The sequence below is a fragment of the Megalobrama amblycephala genome, linkage group LG14 (assembly GCF_018812025.1).
Source record: "Megalobrama amblycephala isolate DHTTF-2021 linkage group LG14, ASM1881202v1, whole genome shotgun sequence".
Classification (NCBI taxonomy): Eukaryota; Metazoa; Chordata; class Actinopteri; order Cypriniformes; family Xenocyprididae; genus Megalobrama; species Megalobrama amblycephala.
The window spans coordinates 42344800-42368049 of record NC_063057.1 but is presented as its reverse complement, the minus strand read 5'-3'; the positions used below and the strand labels follow the sequence as shown (position 1 = coordinate 42368049).

Sequence of the window (23250 nt, the reverse complement as noted above, 5' to 3'; positions counted from 1 at the left end):
AAAAAACTGTAATAATATTTCACCATATTACTGTTTTTACTTTATTTTTGATCAAATAAATGCAGCCTTGGTGAGCATAAGAGACTTCTTTCTAAAACATTTAAAAACTGAACCAAACTTTTGAATGTTAGTATACATGAAGACTGTCACTGAAGATATATATATGTATATCCTCAGTTGTGCATATAATCAGTGTGTTTCCCCTCCAGTTCACCGTCCAAATTATAAATTGCAATTTCTCTGCTATCTGCTTCTGTTCTGTCTGTCTCCACCCTCAGGCTGTGTGGGTTTGAACCATTTTTCGATCCAAGGGGGGACCAGTACATGTACAGTCGCATTTTGAATTGTGATTATGAGTTTGTCTCCCCCTGGTGGGATGAAGTCTCTCTCAATGCAAAGGATCTGGTGAGTAATGTGTGCTCACACATCATTATTGTCCTGTTTGTAATCCTAATGATGATCATGCATTGCAAATTGATTTCAAATGAGATATGTCAAAATATCAAAGGCCAACTCAGATGCTAATTTGATTATTCAGTCATTCAAGCTTTCTCGCTTTTTGTTTATTTACTATTAGTTGTTGGTTATCTTTTTTATGTTTTCTTTAGGTTAATAAGCTCATAGTGCTGGACCCTCATAAACGTCTCACCGGTGAAACAGGCTCTGGAACACCCATGGGTGCTTGGAAAAGCAGCACGATTCTCCCACATGGACACAACACAAAGGAAACTACAGGAATTTAATGCTCGCCGCAAATTAAAGGTCAGTCATCAGTGCCCTGCTATGTTTTAGCAATGGCAAATAAGTGTTCATAATAACTCGAGTCTACAACACATAACACAATAAATCTAATCTAGTCTACAACACATGCCTCGTGGTCTCATATCATTTTGAAAAATCCATTTATACCATTAAGAAAATGTAAATGACTCGCACCTTGCATACAGAGTATACATCTTAATCATTAAATATATTTTTCAATGTCAAAAATGATCAGGAATTATTAATTCATTAATAAGTATAACTTATTTTTGGGAAGTCGCACCACATGACATTTAAACAATCTGAACTAACCATGCCTTGTCATTAAAAGGTCAGATTATCTGATATTTTAGGATACATATTGAGGTTTTATGTTTTTTTTTTTGTTTTTGTTTTTTTTGTTTATTAGTTGCACTACATGACTTTGTTAGTAGAACTAGATGACTGATTTGGCTGATGAAAGTTTTATTAATTTTTAATTAATTAATTAAATATTTAGGCAGTGAATCAGTTTTGTTAAAATATTTACTTTTTAATAAGTAATAAAATAATAAATAATGAAATAATATGTTTATAACTACTACTACTTTTCTTTCATTTTATTCTTTCTTTCTTCTCATTCTTTGAGGCTTTTTTCTTCTTTATTATAAAGACAGTTGTTTCACTGTGATGTTTTTGGCTTCATGGCTCCTCAAAAATATCAAAATCAATTTTGATATAAAGATTAAAAACATGCTGTGTGTTCAAGTTGTTGTTTGCATGAATTGCATTTTAATGCAGTGGTTCTCAACTGGTTTGGCCATGGGACCCACATTTTTTGTCATTAAGCTGTGACCAAATATTTTAGGAAAGAATTTGTACCAAGCAAATGTATTTCTCAAAAATGGTTGACACACACACAAGTACCATCCCACTTTACTTAAAATTAGTGGCTAAACGGATTGTAGTTGATCTGTGAATCCATATGGACCAGGCCTGCATATTTCAGCACATATGTTTAACCATCATAGAGTGAAAGTTTATAATTTGCGAGTGTTTTGTCAGTTTACACATTCAAGTGATTTTAAACCATTCCAGTGAAAGAAACAGCAAAAGAGAACTCAATTTGGAACTCACATGCTGTTATCTGTGTGCACAACTGCACACACACATTCAGACCGCAGGTAAATGTGACCCAAATCCGATTTTTTTGCTCATATGTGACTCAGATCTGTTTTTATCATGACAGCTTGAACAGCACAAACCACATGCAATACGACCTCAGTATGAACAGTCATGTACTTCACTCTAGCTTAAAATTCATCACAATTCTGTGCTCATGGGAGTCAGACTTTACATACCCTAAAGTTATCAAGACAGTTGCGAAAGGTTGTCAGTGGAAGGACAGTGATGTGTCAGAGCTCATAAGTATTAAAGTGACAGCTTCCATATACAAGCAAAACATGAGGGCTCGTATCATAAATGTTTAAAAACTCTGCTCTCTTTTTCGCATCTTCGTCTTTGTTTTTTATATTGCCTGCGCATAATTTTGCTGGCTTCCATGGCAGATCACACTATAAATAGATGCGTAATCACTTACTTTAACGTCCTTCATGTTTACTTCCAGTTGACAGCATGCTGCGTAATGTCTTTTTATCGTTCTTTTGCGCATGTGGGTCAGTCTAGGACCATGATCTGTTTACACTGGAATCTGATATTGGATACATTTAAAACAACAATGTGAACAGCTATACAAAAACTCAGATCTGAGTAATAAATCGGAATTGAGCACGAAATGTTCACAGTGTGAACATAGTCAGAGGAGTGAACACAAATTGATTCCTCTTTCGCATCTCCTTGTGCTTGAACAAACACACATACACACAATTATGGCAAAACACTCGTCTCGGCAAGTATTCTTGTAAACATTGTTGGTTATGTCTTAAGTAAACATGGATCCGTGCATTAAGTCTTAAAGTGACAGCTAATAAATAACTGATGTTGTCTCTGTCATTAATGTTAAACAAATGACAAAACACAGCTTTAACAAAGTCTATATTTAATTTATATATTTAATATATAACACAATAGTTTTATTTTTACATTTAGGCCTAATTATTACTTATTACTTATTATTTATTATTACATGCTCCTATTTTCGTTTGCTCTTTATAGTGAAGTGACCATTTGAAGTTTGTGCGTAATGAGCACAGTATAACTTCTGACAGGGCAAAGTTTGTTTTTCTTTTTATTTCGTAACAAGTTACAAAAAATAACGTTTAAAGATAATGACGCTGACATGTGTATGACATGTTGTGGCAAAAATCAACATGACTCTTACTGCATAAGAGACAAACATGTCCAATTGTCTTTCAAAAGTTTTATTTCTTGCAAGAAAGGTCAAATAGTCAACAGAAACACAAATAGCTGTAGAGTGTAAGACAAAGAACGAAAGCTTCCCCTCACTTTTATATCTCTAACCTCCAAGGCTGAAGTCTCTGTCCTTTTACCATATTAGGAACATGTTTACCCCTTCAGTGTTTTTCCACTTTTCCCCCTAAGTCACCCAAAGAATGCATACTTAAGCACTTCTGAGAAAAACAAAATCATTTAACCATAAGCAAAATCATATGGAAATTATACAGAAACTCAAAAACTTCCCCCACAATTCCCCCCTTTTTATCATTCATTGATAACTAATCACTACATCTATTATAACGCTTCATTAAGTAAAAATGCATATCTTTTCAAAAAAATATGAAAACAAGCAAATTTGCGTTATTACATCACATTTATACTTCATCTCTAATTTTCATACAAACAACAAATTGAGATACATCGCCCAATCATAAAACTAAAGACAGCATCCTTCATTACATATAGCATGTACCATCTTAGTTGTATAACATCTTTTCACAACAGATCTATTTTGTAGCCCACGATGTGTCATTGTCCAACCTCAGTGGTGATTTTGAATTCCTTGAGCTGACTTCACCTGTACACAAACCTTAGAGAGGATAGAAGACATTTCTTTGCAATAGTTAAACATGTCTTGTTCACACAATTCGGTTGATGCCACTCATTGTTTAGCCCCTTCCATTCCCAAAAATGGGGTCTTCCAACCTAATTTAAAAAAAAATTCAGCCATACATTACTTTAGTTATCATCCCCTCCTTTTGATGTATTACCCATCAATTTATCATAGTGGTTGGAGAAATGTTTCTCTAAACAACATTTGCCATCAACATGGAACTAAACCGTCTTTAATTCTGCAAACAGATTTTCCTCCAGCTTTCTCTGCCTCTGAACATGCTCTGTAAAGAGTTAGAAGAATCAAGGTTATTTACAGATAACAGATTACACACAATCTCCTGTGTCTGCTCCAGCACTTCCTACAGAAACAGAAACTTTTTGCATTAGTTTTTTCAGCACAAACAAAAATTCAAACAGCACCCAAAAAATCGTCTACCACCCTGAACCAATAACGAGCGTCTGTGTAGATAGTCACAATTTTGTCAGTCATCAGTTTACAGAGGGTCACAAGCTCATCTGCTTATACCAAATAATTAGACTGCGGTCCTGAAACTAACACTTCACATTCCATGGTCACAACTTATCCTTCACAATTCAGGCCTGTTGTTTTGTCTCTGAAGGCAGAGCCATCTACAAACAACACGTTCTCACAGTTATCAAGTGGTTTGTCTTAGCAGGTCAAGTCATGGTGTAAAGACTTGATCAAGGATAGTCAAACAACAATGATGTTCCTTCCCATCCTCCTTTGTTCTCCCACCAGTCCTTCATACTGTGAATGTTACTGGGCTCTCTGGATAATTTTGATTGCCAGTGTGTCACTGTTTCTCTGCCGTCAAGTCTACAACATTTTTTCGTTTAACATTGTGACCACACATAGCTGACAGTGTTTAAATTCAGACCCTCAGTTGAATTTAGACAAGGGGTTTTAATCCATGGACGGCAATCTTCAATTTCACAATTCCAGTTTTCCATAAAAACTTACACATACTAATCCAGAGAGTAATTCAAATCAGCATCATAAATGACAAAAGTAGTCATAATTACCACTAGAAGACAGAGCTGGATAACCAATCCACTTAAAGCTCGCCCCATGTTCTATATCATCTTTTCATCAGATTCAATCAGAATTATTGGCTTGTCAAAATTTGTCGTTTCACTTAACCCATCTGTAATGATTAAATACTCATTCCAGAGGTTAATGACATATACACACTCTGAGGACAGAATATTTCCCCAAACTAACACATACAAAATATAACGTACAGTCGCTGTCACACACACTCACACTAGACACATGCATATGAACCTGCTCATTTTCAAAGTTTGCTTTTGGTGTTAAATCTAAAAAAAAATTAACACATTTTTTCTGTAGTTCTTTACTTAGTTTTTACATGATCTCTTATCCAGTCTCAAAGCATGTCTGTTCATTATAATTTGTATATATATATATATATATATATATATATATATATATATATATATATATATATATATATATATATAAACGTCAGCTGGGTTGTTTTGGTTCTAATCTCATTGCTTTATTTTGTTTAAGCTTTAGCAGGCTGATAACAGACAGACAGAGTATCCTTGCAAAATCAACACAGCTTCATGAATTCAGGGATTCATCATAATGCTGAATCCTAAACTTCTATACCGGTTTTTGCCAATAGGGAAACCAACATCATGTTAATACATTTTGCTATGGTCTCCCCAGAAATTACAATCAATCACCTCATGGTCTCAGTCGGCTCTTGAAAGCTCATTCCCATCAACTCTTTATCAATAATCTTTTTTCCTCAGGGTGTCCCCTGGCATATTTACATCATATTTGCACACTTGTCACAATGAAAAACAAGCCATCCTAGGAATGCGGTTTCTGGTGAGTGGTATAGAGGAACATTTTTGGGGCAGACTGCTATAACTTCTCACAGGTCATCCCCCCTTTATGATGCTGCTGGCCTCACACACATCCGCTCCACTCTCATACCCATCTCACATAAAACACCTCCCTTCAGGGTAGATGCCCAGTGGTGGCGGTAACCCCCGGCCTTAGGTTGTCCCCTGTCTGGCCAAAGAGGATCTTATCCGTCATTGAGAAATCACCTCGTGCACACTGGTAACCGCTCTTTCCCATCATGAAATCTTTGACAGTTTTCTTCAACAGAATCAGGTGTTATCTGGAGCTTAGGAAAGGTGCATTCAAGAGCCACCAGAGCCATTGGACGGCCTAATAGTGTTAAAACATGGAGACAGGTTAATGACAGCAGTATTTAATCACTAAAATAATTAGACATTCCCTAAAGCAGCAACATATCAGTGCTGAGACTATACTCAGTGAATTTAGTTATCACAACTGTCCATTCAGTGTAGTGTTCTGCTACATCTGTAACTGGAGCCATTGGCCCTGCACATGGTGGTGACAAAGATCAGACAAAAAGTTACTGGTCATAGAAGAAATTCATCAAAATAGTCACTTCTATCATTCAAGGTCTGTATTAATAATTTAAATACCTCTTTATGCTCATTGAGTTTTCCTTTGGCAAATTTAACAACTAATTGCATTCTTCATGGCAATCATTTCTTTTGATTGATCAAATCTCTGTGTCCATGATTTTCAACTGAGACACTGTGCTTCACTATAAATAGCTTGTTATCACTTATGACACAGCCTCAGATAGAAGCTTTTAGCTGACTTTGAATGAGAGAGACTCTGAGGAATTCAGGACTCGACACTGCCTTTTTATAACTTTTAACATCAAAATATCTTTTGACCCTGGCCCAGCTTAAGATTTTTCCGGAAAAGACATATGTTTTCAAATAAACAACTGTGTTTATATTTGTCTTTTACTAACACATCACAAAATTTGGAAATTACAAATTTACAATCAGGTGGAGTCTCTGTTTCAAAAGGCAGTCTCATTTTTGCCATTTAAACCCCCTTCATTTTGACTATCAAAAACCCAAACATTTAGAAAGTAAAGGTCCTAAATCATTTTAGTTACAGCGGGTACAGAAAGTATTCAGACCCCCTTAAATTTGTTCACTTTTTGTTATATTGCAGCCATTTGCTAAAATCATTAAAGTTCCATTTTTTTCCTCATTAATGTACACACTGCACCCCATATTGACAGAAAAACACAGAATTGTTGACATTTTTGCAGATTTATTAAAAAAGAAAAACTGAAATATCACATGGTCCTAAGTATTCAGACCCTTTGCTGTGACACTCATATATTTAACTCAGGTGCTGTCCATTTCTTCTGATCATCCTTGAGATGGTTCTACACCTTCATTTGAGTCCAGCTGTGTTTGATTATACTGATTGGACTTGATTAGGAAAGCCACACACCTGTCTATATAAGACCTTACAGCTCACAGTGCATGTCAGAGCAAATGAGAATCATGAGGTCAAAGGAACTGCCTGAAGAGCTCAGAGACAGAATTGTGGCAAGGCACAGATCTGGCCAAGGTTACAAAAAAAATTTCTGCTGCATTTAAGGTTCCTAAGAGCACAGTGGCCTCTATAATTCTTAAATGGAAGACGTTTGGGACGACCAGAACCCTTCCTAAAGCTGGCCGTCCGGCCAAACTGAGCTATCGGGGGAGGGAGCCTTGGTGAGAGTGGTAAAGAAGAACCCAAAGATCACTGTGGCTAAGCTCCAGAGATGCAGTCGGGAGATGGGAGAAAGTTGTAGAAAGTCAACCATCACTGCAGCCCTCCACCAGTCGGGGCTTTATGGCAGAGTGGCCCGACTGAAGCTTCTCCTCAGTGCAAGACACATGAAAGCCCGCATGGAGTTTGCTAAAAAACACCTGAAGGACTCCAAGATGGTAAGAAATAAGATTCTCTGGTCTGATGAGACCAAGATAGAACTTTTTGGCCTTAATTCTAAGTGGTATGTGTGGAGAAAACCAGGCATTGCTCATCACCTGTCCAATACAGTCCCAACAGTGAAGCAGGGTGGTGGCAGCATCATGCTGTGGGGGTGTTTTTCAGCTGCAGGGACGGGACGACTGGTTGCAATCGAGGGAAAAATGAATGCGGCCAAGTACAGGGATATCCTGGATGAAAACCTTCTCCAGAGTGCTCAGGACCTTCAGGCCGAAGGTTTACTTTCCAACAAGACAATGACCCTAAGCACACAGCTAAAATAACGAAGGAGTGGCTTCACAACAACTCCGTGACTGTTCTTGAATGGCCCAGCCAGAGCCCTGACTTAAACCCAATTGAGCATCTCTGGAGAGACCTAAAAATGGCTGTCCACCAACGTTTACCATCCAACCTGACAGAACTGGAGAGGATCTGCAAGGAGGAATGGCAGAGGATCCCCAAATCCAGGTGTGAAAAACTTGTTGCATCTTTCCCAAAAAGGCTGTATTAGATCAAAAGGGTGCTTCTACTAAATACTGAGCAAAGGGTCTGAATACTTAGGACCATGTGATATTTCAGTTTTTGTTTTTTAATAAATCTGCAAAAATGTCAACAATTCTGTGTTTTTCTGTCAATATGGGGTGCTGTGTGTACATTAATGGGGGAAAAAAAATGAACTTAAATGATTTTAGCAAATGGCTGCAATATAACAAAGAGTGAAAAATTTAAGGGGGTCTGAATACTTTCTGTACCCACTGTATTTTACACTATGATAGCGATGCGTCACATAAAAAACATACTTGAGACTGTTCAAATATTTTTCCATGAAGCAAAACTTTCTTTCAGAATTTTCACTTTCATAACATTAATTCTTGCTGCTATATTTCTTTCCATTATAGCCACTTATCCCGTATTCATCTATCAAATAGTCTGCAGATGCAAAACATATTATCAATATGGTTTCTACCGTTTGCAGAACCACAATGTTATTTTACCCATATCTCAACTACAGCCTTATAGCTGCTTTCTCCTTCAACCATTATTATATAAATTGTAGTTCTCTAGACATCTAATGTCATGCATCCATTTAATGGATGAAAAGCAAAACTTTTTGTAAGTTACATTCAGTCCTCCTTCCCTACATGCCATTTCTTTCTGCATCGAACTTCTTCCCTTCTGTCTGCTTCCTCTAGCCTACAATCTATTGTCTGCTTACATTTCACACACACACCGCTTTCACACAACATCCCCACATCGCAATTCTCTTCAACTCATTCCCTTACGACCTTAAATTTGATGACACTCAATGTTCCTTCTCTCGGAAAATCATAATATTTGACTAATTTTCCTGCATCTAGCATGCATTTTTGGCCATACAATTTTCTCATTTGATAAAACAGGGTGCATCATATTCTGCAAGCTTACTCTGGGATTTCCCCATATTGGCTCTCCCAAACTCTCGTGGATTTACCTTGTCGGTGTGCACCTAAATAATCTGTTGGACTCCTACAGACCCGACTTTTCACCTAAAATCGGACAGGTTGAGCCTTCCGCTCCAGCTTAAGACGTCTAAGCCATGTCACACAGCCTCAGTTTCAGGCTTCTCCTGAACCCACAAATTTTCTGTAGTCCCCTGACTACAGCTGGATTCCCCAGAAATTTGCTTGAGTGTGTGATGCAACTTAGATTTCCCTTCCAGAAACCTCCCCTTGGAAACGTCTTAACTGTCCTAACGTGATTCAGTTTCCAGGAACGTCTTGATCACGCTGCCTTCGCCCACAAAGTTTTGTCTAAACTGTGTCACACAGCCTCGGTTTTAGGCTTCCCCTGAACCCACAAATTTTCTGTAGGTCCTGACTACAGCTGAATTCCCCAGAAATTTGTTTTAGCTGTGTGATGCAGCCTGAATTTCCCTTCCAGAAATTAACTATGTTGCTTTTGCCCACGTGATCTCAATTCCCCTGAGAAACCCCTTAACCACGACTATAGAGTCAGTCAGACCAACCAATATGGTTTGTCCCATATTTTCCTAATCTTTTACCCAATTCACCAAATCACAAATTTTTCCCGTTTCCTAATCTTCCAAATTTTACCAAATTTTACTTTTAATCGCTCTAAATCACAAAATTTCAATTCCCCATAAAATTTAGATTTATCTCTTACCAGAGAGTCGTGATGCCACCTGGGTTCGTTTTCTGATTCCAGTGGTGTTCCCTTCTGGACCCCGGCGGTCGGCCCCTCATCACTCAATCTATTCGGGGTAGGGATAAGACTACTAAGTCCAGGATGATCAGTCACCGTCCGCTCTCGGGTCCAAAAGGCACATCTAAGGAATCCCACCTTCTGACACCAAATTGTTGTGGCAAAAAATCAACTGACTCTCACTGCATAAGAGACAAACATGTCCAATTGTCTTTCGAAAGTTTTATTTCTTTCAAGAAAGGTCAAACAGTCAAACAGAAACACAAGTAGCTGCAGAGTGTAAGACAAAGAACGAAAGCTTCGCCTCACTTTTATATCTCTAACCTCCAAGGCTGAAGCCTCTGTCCTTTTACCATACTAGGAACATGCTTACCACTTCAGTGTTTTTCCACTTGTCACCCCAAGTCCCCAAAGAATGCATACTTAAGCAATTCCGAGAAAAACAAAATCATTTAACCATAAGCATATAGGTAAAATGATATAGAAATTATACAGAAACTCACAATTTCCCCCACAGACAGAAGAGTCAACAGCGCTCACGCACATCTTTCGGAATAAAATTCTTGCATCAGAAAAAAATTTAGAATTAGGTTTTTTGTTAGAGCTTCTTTCTTTGAATACACACTCTATGACGCACTCAGAACGGTCTTGCGACCCACTTTGTTTTTCCCCCAAAAAATATATTTATTGGCATTTGTTTGAACATTAAAACAATAAAATAAATAAATAAATGAATTATAAACAAAATTTAAAAAACGCATGAGTAAAATATGCATTTATATACATCACAGTTCACAGCCTTTCATTATGTAATTTATCTTTGCTACTTTACCAGAGTTATTGGTTGTTTTGCTAGAATACAAGAACTGCTTTGTATAATTGACATGTCTAATAGGTGGGTATAGTTCAATCATCCCAGGTTGCCTGATCCATTTGGTTGTAGTAGTGCAAAAAGGGAGTCCAAATTTTGTAAAAGTCTTTTAGTTTCCCTATAACTACATATGTCAAGTTTTCCAAGGCAAGGTTGCTGGTCGAAAAAGACACAGATTTAAAGGTGCCCTAGAATCAAAAGCAAGGCATTACACAAGGGCAGCCAGTATTAACGTCTGGAGCAGCACAGCTGAATCATCAGACTAGGTAAGCAAGCAAGAACAATAGCGAAAAATGGCAGATAGAGCGATAATAACTGACATGATCCATGATTACATGATATTTTTAGTGATATTTGTGAATTGTCTTTCTAAATGTTTCGTTAGCATGTTGCTAATGTACTGTTAAATGTGGTTAAAGTTACCATCGTTACTTACTGTATTCACGGAGACAAGAGAGACGTCGCTATTTTCATTTTTAAACACTTGTAGTCTGTATAATGCACAAACACATCTTCATTCTTTATAAATCTCTCCAACAGTGTGTAATGTTAGCTTTAGCCACAAAGCACTGCCTCAAACTCATTCAGAATCAAATGTAAACATCCAAATAAATACTATACTCACATGATCCGACGCATGCATGCAGTATGCATGACGAATATCTTGTAAAGATCCATTTGAGGGTTATATTAGCTGTGTGAACTTTGTAAATGCACTGTTTTATAGTCGAGAGCTTGTGGGGGCAGGGAGCGTGCGGTTTAAAGGGGCCACGCACTGAATCAGTGCATAGTTAATGATGCCCCAAAATAGGCAGTTAAACGAATACAATGAATAAAAAAAAATCTATGGGGTATTTTGAGCTGAAACTTCACAGACACATTCAGGGGACACCTTAGACTTATATTACATCTTGTAAAAACTGGTTCTAAGGCACCTTTAATGTATTTTTTAATCAATTATTATATAGGGCAAAAAAAAAAAGTTCCATGTCATTGACCTTTAACTCTTTCCCTGCCAGGTTTTTTTTTTTTTTTTTTTTTTTTTTTTTCACCATTATTGATCATTTTCACAAACCTTTAATGACCTTCAGAACATTTTGTTGTATGAATATCTGAACAGGCAATAAAAGAAGAACAGAGCCTCTGCTTGTAAACAAAAAAAAAACAAAAAAAACAACAACATTTTATTCTAGCCTACAACGTGCATAAGCAATGCTTTTATTGCTTGTTTCTGCTCATTTTTTGCCTGTGTTTTGATCTGGAGGTTCTGTAGGCCTACTCTTTCATAATAGCACCCTCTACTGTATAACAGTGAAAACATGGAAAGCCGGAAAATTCAGCCAATGGCAGGGAAGCATTGCCTCATAAATGACGGAAAATTCCGTCAATGATGGGGAAAGAGTTCAAAGTCAAATGTTGTTCAGTGTACAGAACTAGAATATGATTTCTGTGTTTCTTATGAGCAGAATCACAAGCATTTTACTGAAACAGTGAATAGTAAAAGTTACTCTGTCTATAGGCTGCTATGAAAGCTGTAGTTGCCACAAGCCGCATGCACGAGGGCTCACGACGGCGGACGGACAGCTGCGAGATGCCCAACACAGAAAAGACCTCACGCCAGAGCAGCATACAGAAGGAAAACACCTTGGATTCTCAAAGGGAGCCCATTCCCATTAAAGAGGGATTTAAGCAGGTTGAGGATGGGGCTCAGAGTCCCTCAAGTACCCCGCTTCACCCTACACATAAATCTAAATCTTCTGCCCTATCTGGGCCCATGCCCACTCGCCCACCTCTAATAGCAGACGGACACAGGCAGATCTCTGTCATACCGAAGGCTCCGGTGGTGCGGCCCAGGGTGCCCAAGAAGAGCTGCTCAGTGGATCCCGAGGGCAAACATGAGCCTTTGCCAGTGAGCACCACCCCACCCAGTCCCAAGAACCTCAGTAATGGTTTCTCAATGGGTGTTGAGACAGGTGGCAGTACAGCAGAATGTCAGTAGACTGTATGATCTAAATATTTGGATTCTTACGGAATACGGAGGGCCTCGTGCGAGGAGAAGAGCAGGAGAGACAATGCTTTAAAAATACACTGGGAATTTCTTCTTCTCCTCTTCCATTTTTGCCATGAGATATTTTGATACAGGACTGACACATGATGAGCTATTTGTTTCTTAAAGCTCTTCATATGGAGGCATGTGGCTTTCGTGACAACTTTAGGTTAGTGGCACAGCGAACGTTGTTTTTCTCTTTGCACAAGCATTGTTAATAAGATTGTCTCTCATCTGAACTGAACTTAATTTTTCTCTTCTTTTGCTATCATATGCAAATGTTCATACAATCTTATTCTATCTCTAAAGGTAGTGAGGATCATGTATCTGTGATGTTGTGATGCTATATATTTGTTTAGGAATGACTGCTAAATGACCCTATATATATATTTATAGTGGCAAGAAAAAGTATGTGAACCACTTGCAGAATCTGTGAAAATGTGAATAATTTTAATAAAATAAGAGAGAGATCATACAAAATGCATGTTATTTTTTTTAGTACTGTCCTGAGTAAGATATTTTACATAAAAGATGTTTGCATTTAGTTCACAAGACAAAACAATAGCTGAATTTATTAAAATGGCCCCATTCAAAAGTATGTGAACCATTGATTCTCAATACTGTGTGTGGTTACCTGGATGATCCACAACTGTTTGTTTGTTTTGTGATGGTTGTTCATGAGTCTCTTGTTTGTTCTGAGCAGTTAAACTGAGCTCTGTTCTTCAGAAAAATCCTTCAGGTCTTGCAGATTCTTCAGTTTTCAAGCATTTTTTGCATATTTGAACCCTTTACAGCAGTGACGGAATGATTTTGAGATCAGTCTTTTCACACTGAGGACAACTGAGGGACTCAAACTCAACTATTAAAAAAGGTTCAAACATTCACTGATGCTCCAGAAGGAAACACGATGCATTAAGAGTCAGGGGTGAAAACGTTTGAACAGGATGAGGATGTCACAATTTTTCTTATTTGTTTAAATATCATTGTTTTTCATTTAGTACTTCCCTTCAGAAGCAACAGAAGATACTTGCATGTTTCCCGGAAGAAAAATTAAACCCCCCCCCCGGCTCTTGATGCATCGTGTTTCCTTCTGGAGCATCAGTGAATGTTTGAACCTTTTTTAATAGTTGAGCTTGAGTCCCTCAATTGTCCTCAGTGTGAAAAGACAGATCTCAAAATCATTCAGTCACTGCTGGAAAGGGTTCAAATATACAAAAAAATCTTGAAAACTGAAGAATCTGTAGGACCCAGAGGATTTTTCTGAAGAACAGAGCTCAGTTTAACTGCTCAGGACAAACAAGAGACTCATGAACAACCATCTCACAACAAACAAACAGTCGTGGATCATCCAGGTAACGACACACAGTATTAAGAATCAATGGTTCACATACTTATGAATGGGGTTATTTTAATAAATTCAGCTATTGTTTTGTCTTGTGAACTAAATGCAAACATCTTTTATGTAAAATATCTTACTCAGGACAGTACTAAAAAAAATAACATGCATTTTGTATGATCTCTCTCTTATTTTATTAAAATTATTCACATTTTCACAGATTCTGCAAGTGGTTCACATACTTTTTCTTGCCACTCTATATATATATATATATATATATATATATATAAAATCTTTATATGTATTTTGCTCCCATTTTAATTCACCCTTTTGTGTTAGCAAAAAAAAAAAAAAAAAAAAGACTAAAGGAAGGACATGACATCATGCCAGGATTATCTTTTCCTCAGCTCTTCTTTGGCAGGTTATTGACCATTCAATCAAATTGATGTCCTTCAGGGTTACCACATTCCCTTATTTTCAGTAGTCATGATGAAATACAACATCCAGCTTCAACATCTGGGAAAGTTTTACTGAAAATCACACCTAAACTGCCACTGTACTATATGAAATCTTCTCTATGAGGTGGAACAACTAGTACGCTTCAGCCAGACTGTCTACCTCTTCTATTGTACAGGGGCTTCCAACTTCTCAAATAGGAAATTCTGTAGTAATCTACTGTTAGGATAGAAAGCATGGAAGAGTATTTTTCAATGTTGAATGTCGAAGGGCTGTTTTTGTGAACTTTATGTAAGCTAATTTTATCTGCCTCTAACATGTAACAGCATCACAAAATGTTTCAGTATATAATATAGCTGCTTGTCATTCTACTTTATTTCGATCTTTGCCAAAAAAAGAAGAAGAAATAATGCTTTGTACATGATGCTGACATAAACAGTAGCCTGATTAAACATCACTGAAACATTATAGCTATGTATAAATAATAATATTTTGAAGTTAAGATTAATCACCTAATAATTGTGTGTTCAAGTGCAAGCCAGTGTAGATGCTCTTTATGTTTGAGCAGGAGTTTCCATGTTTCCAAGATTAATAAATTGTGCTATCAGATGTTCTCTAGTGAGTTTATATGCTTTTTGGTATAGCTCATATATGCTGACTGTGACAATTGTTTGCTATATCAGCACACATCAACACAGTTGTTGAAGCAGCAGCAGAATATTCTGTCAGTTTAAGGAGTCTAAGAAAGGGTCTTTATTGACCTCAGTATTTTTAACATTAGCCCCGCAAGTGAAATGTAAAGACCATAAAACTGTAGGCCACTATTAAAAAAAAAAGAAAAAAAAGAAAAATAATTATATTATTTACTTATTTTCTTATTTTCTGGCATGCTATAAAAATGGTACAACTGATGTTACTTCTGATTGTCACAGTTTTTTGATCATTAAAATTAATAATACATAATAAAAAACTTACAGTTACATCGGTATATTATCTGAAATTGCTTACATTTTGCATTGCTGCATGAGTTTAATTGTTTATAGTTGAGAGGGTCATTGCCATTTAAAGGGGGTAGGATACAGATTGATACAGACATTATATGTGTTAAAAACTAGCTACATTTCATGCTAAATTATTTTTATAACCCGTGTTATATAATACTTTGACAAACATAATAGATTGCTGCAAACAAGAAGAAAGAAAAAAAAAAACATGGCAATGCTTTAAAAAGGTCATGTGATGTTTTGTTGAAGGTGTTGTGAGTTTAGATAGGGGGTGACTCCACCTTTGGTCAAAATAACTTATTGTAACTACTTTTTCACTACTAAAAGGTAATCACCTTTTGGCTTGCACAAGTTAATTTTAACAGCCCTGTTGTGCAGTGATTCTCAACCAGGGGGCCTTAGCAAACTTTTGTAGTCATTCATTTTACTGGCTCAAAAAAATGTAGTAACATTTCTACATTCATGAACTGAAGTCTGACAGAAGAAAAATGTTATGGAAAAATAATGTTAGGATGCATTATGCAGATATATTCTTTCTTGACATAAAAAGGAATGTTAATGTTTTGTAAAGTATTTATCTCACTTTTAATGAATTCTGTTAAACATTCCCACATAATAATCCTGGAGTGCCACGTCCACATGTTTTCAAAACACCAACAGATGTTTTTATAGGTGTGTTTAAATCACAGTCTGATCATGGCAGAGGTGTTGAACCCTGGTTGGCATCGACACCTAGAGGAGGATCAGTGCTGTTAGGGAATGTTTTCCGGGTTCTGTTGCCCCAGATTCCCTGATCCCAGCGGTGACCTCTGGAACCTGCCCCCACGTCTATGACCCATCATCCTCTGCTCTCAGCTGTGGCTCGGTGACCCCTCGGCAGTCCTGTCCTGTAAGAGAATAATTTCTGATGTCACATGGTAAAGTTTCTGTTTCGGTGTAAGATAAATATATAAAGTGGCATCCAAAAAAATAGAAACAACAATAGATTTATTAACTAAAATAGCCTTTCGAATAGCTTAATACTTACAATACTCATTTTATTATTATAACTTTATTTGCAGGTCTAAATATTTTTTAAAAAATGTGTAAATATGCTCTTAGATTTTTTTAAATCTATCGTATCGCCATTGCTGTTACATTAAAAGGTGTTCGGCTGTTCTTCAATGGTGTAAACATTACAAAATGACCTTCATATGACTCTAATCTGTCTATTAAAGTGTTTCCCTTTGAATTAGGCACTTTGAAGTGATGCAGTTAATCAAGCTGAAGTAACGAGCATCCTGACGGAGGTCAGTTAGCTCTTTAGCTGCTTTAGGTTGTGTCTGTATTTGTTCCTCTCAAAGGACATTCCCTTCAGTGCTCCTACAGGAAGACAGTGCCCTGAGAGCATTTGGATCTCAGCTGGTGTCTGAGGTAGATCTGGTGTCTGTCTTTTTCCTGTCATCTGCTGTTGCGATTGCAATCCGCTCCAAGTGGTTCTCACTGCAGAGTCTATGATGGCCAGCTCCTCCTCTCTGGACGTCCAGTGGGGTGGAGGGATAGAACTCTCCACCTCTCTGGATGTCGAATGGGGTGGTGAGATAGAGTTGTGGGTAGGGTTAGGGTAGGATTAGGTTGTGGTTGTACATTCGCTCTTCCTCGCGGGACGTCTAGTGAGGGGGAGCTAACGTAAGCTCCACCCATTTGCTCTGCGGTGAGCACCTTCTCGGACTCATTTAGAACAGTGTATGATGATTGATATGTTATTTTATTCTTTAATCATTCTAATTCATGGAATTAATGGAGCATCCCGCTCAGGAAAATACCTGATGCAGCACATATGAGTAACTGGATCAGTTGCGCACGCTTCTAGTTTCTTATTATTACTTAAATTTGAATAACACAATAGATGATATATTTAATGAACTAATATACTTATCATATTGGTGCTTATATTATATCACTTCTAAGTTATTGTAATTTAAAAAAATAATTTCAATTTGAGACTCGCTTTGACGCGTATTTACGCGTATTAATTGGCGAACATGAGACATGGTTGAGTGTCTATCCAGCTAACAGGGAACATTCTCAGAACTTTGGCCAACGTTCTGCTGGTTCTTTCAATGTTGTGAACAAATGTTCTTCCAGTAACATTAATAGAACCTCCAGTTGTCAGGTCTTTATTTATGTTCTGTAATCCCAATTTATACATTATTATGTTCGTTCATGGGATTGCTTATCAATGATTATTTTCAGAATTTTTATTTAAAATGTTACTTACTACTTGTTTCAGAACGTTTAGAGAATGTTCAAAACGAAGCTTTTTACAAAAATTTAATGTTTTGATTGTTCAGAGAACATTCATAATTAATAATTCTGAAATCAATGTTTTCATAACTTGATGGGTAACGTGATATTAGTTAGCTGGGTAAACCTATTGAGCTGCCAGACAGCAAAAGCAGCATAGCTAAGATGACTCAGAACCTATAATACCTAAAAACGCTATGTCGGCAGCTTACAATGTTCAAAAATACACAAATACAAGGTTCTGTATGACTGTACTTAAAGGTGGTAAAGAGGATGTTTTGTTTTATACATTTTTGCAATATTACTTGAAACTGTCTTTACTAAGTGATAAAAGACTATTTATTAGGTGCACTGAAAGGAATATTATTAATATACATCATCTGTGCACGAGGTAGGGCCTTAAAAACATCAGCCAATCGTTTACGCGATCATCGCGTAAACGATTGGCCCTCTGGCTTGTCAATCACTGCCATTGTGAGAGACGTGCGCGGATTGGCCCTCTGGCTTGTCAATCACTGCCATGACGTTCCTTGTGAGAGACGCGCGGCTGCGCGCTCTAGTAACTTTTAACACTACATGCGCCGCATGCAATGTTTTTGTCAGGAGACAGGAGTAACAACTGCAGATTATGAGGTGAGTCCGACATAATGAATCCACTAAGTGTGTGCGCGGCTTAACGATTGTAAGGCCGATTATGAATGTAAATTGATACTTATGACTTATCGCGCTCAAACGCGTCCAGTCAGTTGCTTTCAGTCTGCGATTACAGTCGGTGTTCAAATTCCATGTGAAAGTATATAAATCTGCTTCAGGAGCAGGAAACTATCGCTGTATGTTGAGCATAGTCAGAATGTTTTAGCTAGTCGTAAAATGTGCATCATTTCAAACGCTCATTTCAAAAACTCAGTCGACGAAAACATCCTCTGTACCACCTTTAACAGAGAGAACAGGACCAAGGCAAACAGGTGATCTGTGTTATTCCTACTGTTAAATTTAAGTTATTTTAGCATATATTTAGGCAAGAAGAAAACAAAATACAGTGATCCATCAAGATACCACTATTGCATTTGTTTTATAGCATTCTCATGTAAAAGTGGGGAAAATTTAATACATTAAGTGTTGGTGAGCTCAGAAAGATGTGTGATTGTGTTTATTAGGAAGCTGAAGGCTGGTCCAACTCAGTTTATCACTATTTACTGACATGCAAAAAGTGATTCTGTATAAGTTCTTATAAATCAGGCATCATATTATATTTTTAGTCTCTAATTGTCATGGGCTGTCTTGGGACACTCGTGGGCCACTAAATCATGTTTGAAAGCATCCACGACTTGCTGTTTCAGTTGACCTTCTGCTGCCTGCTGCCATCAGGTTCTCACACAGCTGCTCCAAGGTGGACATCCTGATAATTTACCCTATCACCCTGATCTCCATGTAACCACATGAAATATCTCTATTTTACAGGGTTTTTTTAATTGCTTTGGTGCAATTTTCACAAGCAATTGGTAAATTTTCAAAATTCTTAGTACTAATATCACAACAGATCATCAAAAGTGCATTTTTTTCAAACATTTCAGCATATTTTCAGTTGTGTTAGTACAATACACAAAATCACAAAGTATCCTTTTCACTACACAAAATAAGTGTTTCATCTATATAAATGTTTCATTCACAGTAACTGCCTTTCATGGCTGTTACTATCAAACTTTTGATTTGCATCTCTTTTCGTTCAGTTTAATACATTTGTCTATTATTTAATCCAGATGAGCTTAATGGTTAATCAATGAATCATTTGGTACACCTATAGATTTCTATAGATACAGATTCTATAGGCATAGTTTCTATAGATCACATTTGCAATTTCCAATATGGATAATCAAATGTAATCAATTATAAGCAATTTATCTTAGATGATGACCACAGTTTTCAAAGTGTGTGTCTGTGTGGTCCTGGTAAACACTGCGTTGTGAACTAAATGTCCCAACAAGAATGGCAATTTTAGACCTTGTTTGGGCATTCTTTTTGGTCCCCATGAGCAAAACAGCTTATAAATCATACAGAATTATCTTTTTTGAAAATCTAAAACAACCCAACGTGTTTGTGTGTGTGTGTGAGTGAGAGAGAGAGAGAGAGAGAGAGAGAGAGAGAGATACAGATACAGAGGGATTTGAAATTTGTGAACACAGAGCAGGACAGAGTAAGGGAAAAGAAACTGTCATTGACGATAACTTCCGATTGATCAGAGATGCATCAGAAGAAGGGAGACGGATGGCATCGTTTTACATTATAGTATGCCATGTGATACTGGAAACAGTTTCCTATGGTAGAGACTGCCACATTACTGTAACTCACCCTTCATCTGTAAAGATCAACTACAGCATAGATTCAGTCATATACAGTGAGATAATTTACTGTATTGGCAGCAAACACTGTTCTACACAAAACATTATGACTGTGTCATACTTTACACCATTTGATAACGCACTGAATAGATAGCATTACAAACATTATGGATTTTATGTCAGTTATGTAATTTAGGTAATGTAAGTGTATTTTCTAATGTGGTATCTGTAGCCTGTGTAATTATTTCAGCAACAAGGGTGATTTGAAACATGTGTCTTGCATTATTTACTATTGAATTAACTGATTGTTAAAAGTACTATACTGAAAGAAGAACATACTGTTGTTTTTCGGTGATTAAACCAAATGTTCTCATCAAATATCACAATGATCTTGTGTTTTGAAACAGTGAGTATGTAGAATGAAAATATGTACAACTAGAATGAAAGTATGAAATCAGGTTTTGAAAGAACGACTAGATGTGTTACAAGTGTGATCAGTTTGGATTTTTGAAGTAAGAGTTTTGAAAATGTACACCTTAGATGTGAAAATAGTACCAAAGTGATTAAAAAACCTGTAATTTCATTGTGAGTTGCGTAAACTTAGGAAATCAAATGTAAGTTTGCTATGGTCATGATGACTTATGATGTTACTGCAATGAATGTTGCAAATCCTATATTTTAGGCAAAGGGCACAATATAAAACAAACAAATTAATGCATTATGATGACATTACAGAACCTTTTTTTTTTTTTTTTTTTTGGAAAGTCACTTGATTTGGTTGCACTTACAGTTTTTTACTGCTAACAAGCGTTTACCAATAAAGTACTTTATCTAAACTCTTAACACAACAACACCCACAACACACAATTAGCCAAATAATTAATTTTCTGCCCAATATTTTGTTAAATAAATACAAACTCTATATTTCAAAATGCTAAAAACCATTTTCTACATATAACTCTATCAAAACTCAGCAAACCTGATTCAAAATCAAGTCATTCTGTCAAAACACAAGCACTAGTTTTCTATCCAACGTATAGTCAATCATAGCGCAATGACCGTCAAAATACTAACAATTGATGGCATTACAAAAACTGCATTACTTGTCATGTTTCCGTTCTAGCTGCAGACAATATTAAATCTATTGTTTTTATAATTAAATTTCATTTTAATGCAGTAAACGTATGCTTATGTAAGCCATTCTACATTTTTGGTTGAGTGTTGAATGTGTGCATTCTTGGCAACATACTATCTAAAAGATAGTAAGAAGTTGCCACCTCCATTGAAATTGCTTTCTGGGGGTAGGGTGGGGTGGGGTGTTTATTGTGCCCCATTGTGCCAGCTGTTTTGAAAACTAGTGTAAACAAACACCGAAGAAGAGTATCCTGAGGGCTGTTTCATAAAACAAGATTAGAATACAAGCCAGGCTTATTTTAGTCAGTCAGACTTATTGTCAGTGAATTCTGCTTCAAAAAGCAAACTTAAATTAGTTCAAACTCAGTTACTCTGGCAACTTATGCTGGGAAACTAACCTGGTCCGGAGCAGGCTAACTGTCACGCTGCATTCACAGGGGGCGCCGGCGTTAACATTTCTCATTTACTTTGAATGGGTGACGTCATGCGTTGCCGAACTGAATTGTGGGTTCCGTCGCGTCGCTTCACTCGCGTTGCAAGCGGCAGAAGTTGAAGATTTCTCAACTTTTCAAGCGCCAACGCAGGCATCATCCAATCAGATCGCCTTATGCAAATACCCTAGAGCAGTCGCTAGCCAATAGCACTCATGCAACACAACGGGAAGTAAAGTGATTGGCTGTTATCACTATAACGGTTGCATCAACACAAGCTTCAGACATGCCCTCCATCAAGCGTTGGCGCTGACGCCCCGTGTGAATGCAGCGTCAGGCTAAGCTGAGCTCCTCTAACACTGACCAACAGGAATGCAATGATATTACAGCTGACTCTCTCACATACAATTATTTGACTTTATTAACCACTATCAGTCCAAAAATAAATAAATATAAATATAAATAAGATTTTCTTATCAAAGTGATAAAATGTTGTGTTACAAAATTGAGCTAAATAGTGCTAAGTAAAAAAATATTGGTGTAAGTTTAAGGCAATTTTTCATTAAAATGCATGATGAACCAAAACATATAAAGATAAGTAATTTCTTAAAAATTAAGTGTTATACAGCCCACTGAATCATTCTCAGACTTAATACAGACAAAAATGGAACCACTTGGGAGAGAACTCTGTAAAACTTATTTCTTAGGACAAAAGAGGACTGGTAAAAGAGGATTACCAAATCATTGTTTTAAGTGTGAAAATATAGCAAAAGTAACACAGAAATTCAAAATCAATGGACCTGTGACAAGGCCCCTAAAACAATCAGGCCTTCATTTATTTATTTAGTGATGAGTGATTTTTTTGCTTGACAAAGAGCAGGAGAAATACCAAGCAAGTGTTTCAGAGACAGCAAAAGCTATGAAAAGAGTGACAGAGTAATATACAGCCTGCAGAAGTGACATGCATGGTTGTTGTTCAACACTAGAAATAGGCCTACCTACTGTAGTCAAAGCACAATCAGCAAGTCAGCTAGCCTTTTCCAAGGCCCATATTTACTCAAATATAGACCTCTGGGAATCTATATATCTGTAACCTACAGGTTTTTTTTTGTGCACAATATTTAATTAGATCTTTTAAAATATATGAATACATTTCTCTCTGGTTTTGTTTGGCAGCTGTAGTATCTTTTATGGTTATTAGAAGAGCAGAAATGAAAATCACAAAATTAAAAGTTAAAATCAGTATGCACAGACTAAATTTTAATTGGTAAGATTAATCTTAAACTCAGTAACTGGCCTAGGCTACAGTATATTGATATTTACCCCATTTCAATAGTCCATTTACAGTTACTATTATAAAAAATACACTTACTTGTAGGTTTAAAATTGTACCTGAGGCACATTTGATGTCCAACATCAAACATTTTAGCGAAATGTATATTTTAGAATTATTGCGCTTCTGTAATTTGACTTGACATTTGATATTCAACAGTATT

The 23250-nt window shown here is 36.8% G+C and overlaps 1 protein-coding gene across 1 annotated transcript in view; it reads left to right on the top strand.

The window, feature by feature from the left end:
• Window positions 1–13182, top strand: part of si:ch73-60h1.1 (calcium/calmodulin-dependent protein kinase type IV) — a 63815-nt gene extending 50633 nt beyond the window's left edge. Inside the window, 4 exon segments of the mRNA XM_048155849.1 lie at window positions 279–405; window positions 609–650; window positions 652–762; window positions 12241–13182. Of these exon segments, the coding sequence (XP_048011806.1) occupies window positions 279–405; window positions 609–650; window positions 652–762; window positions 12241–12720 (760 nt within the window). The 3' untranslated portion in view covers window positions 12721–13182.
• Window positions 13183–23250: the final 10068 nt, after the last annotated feature.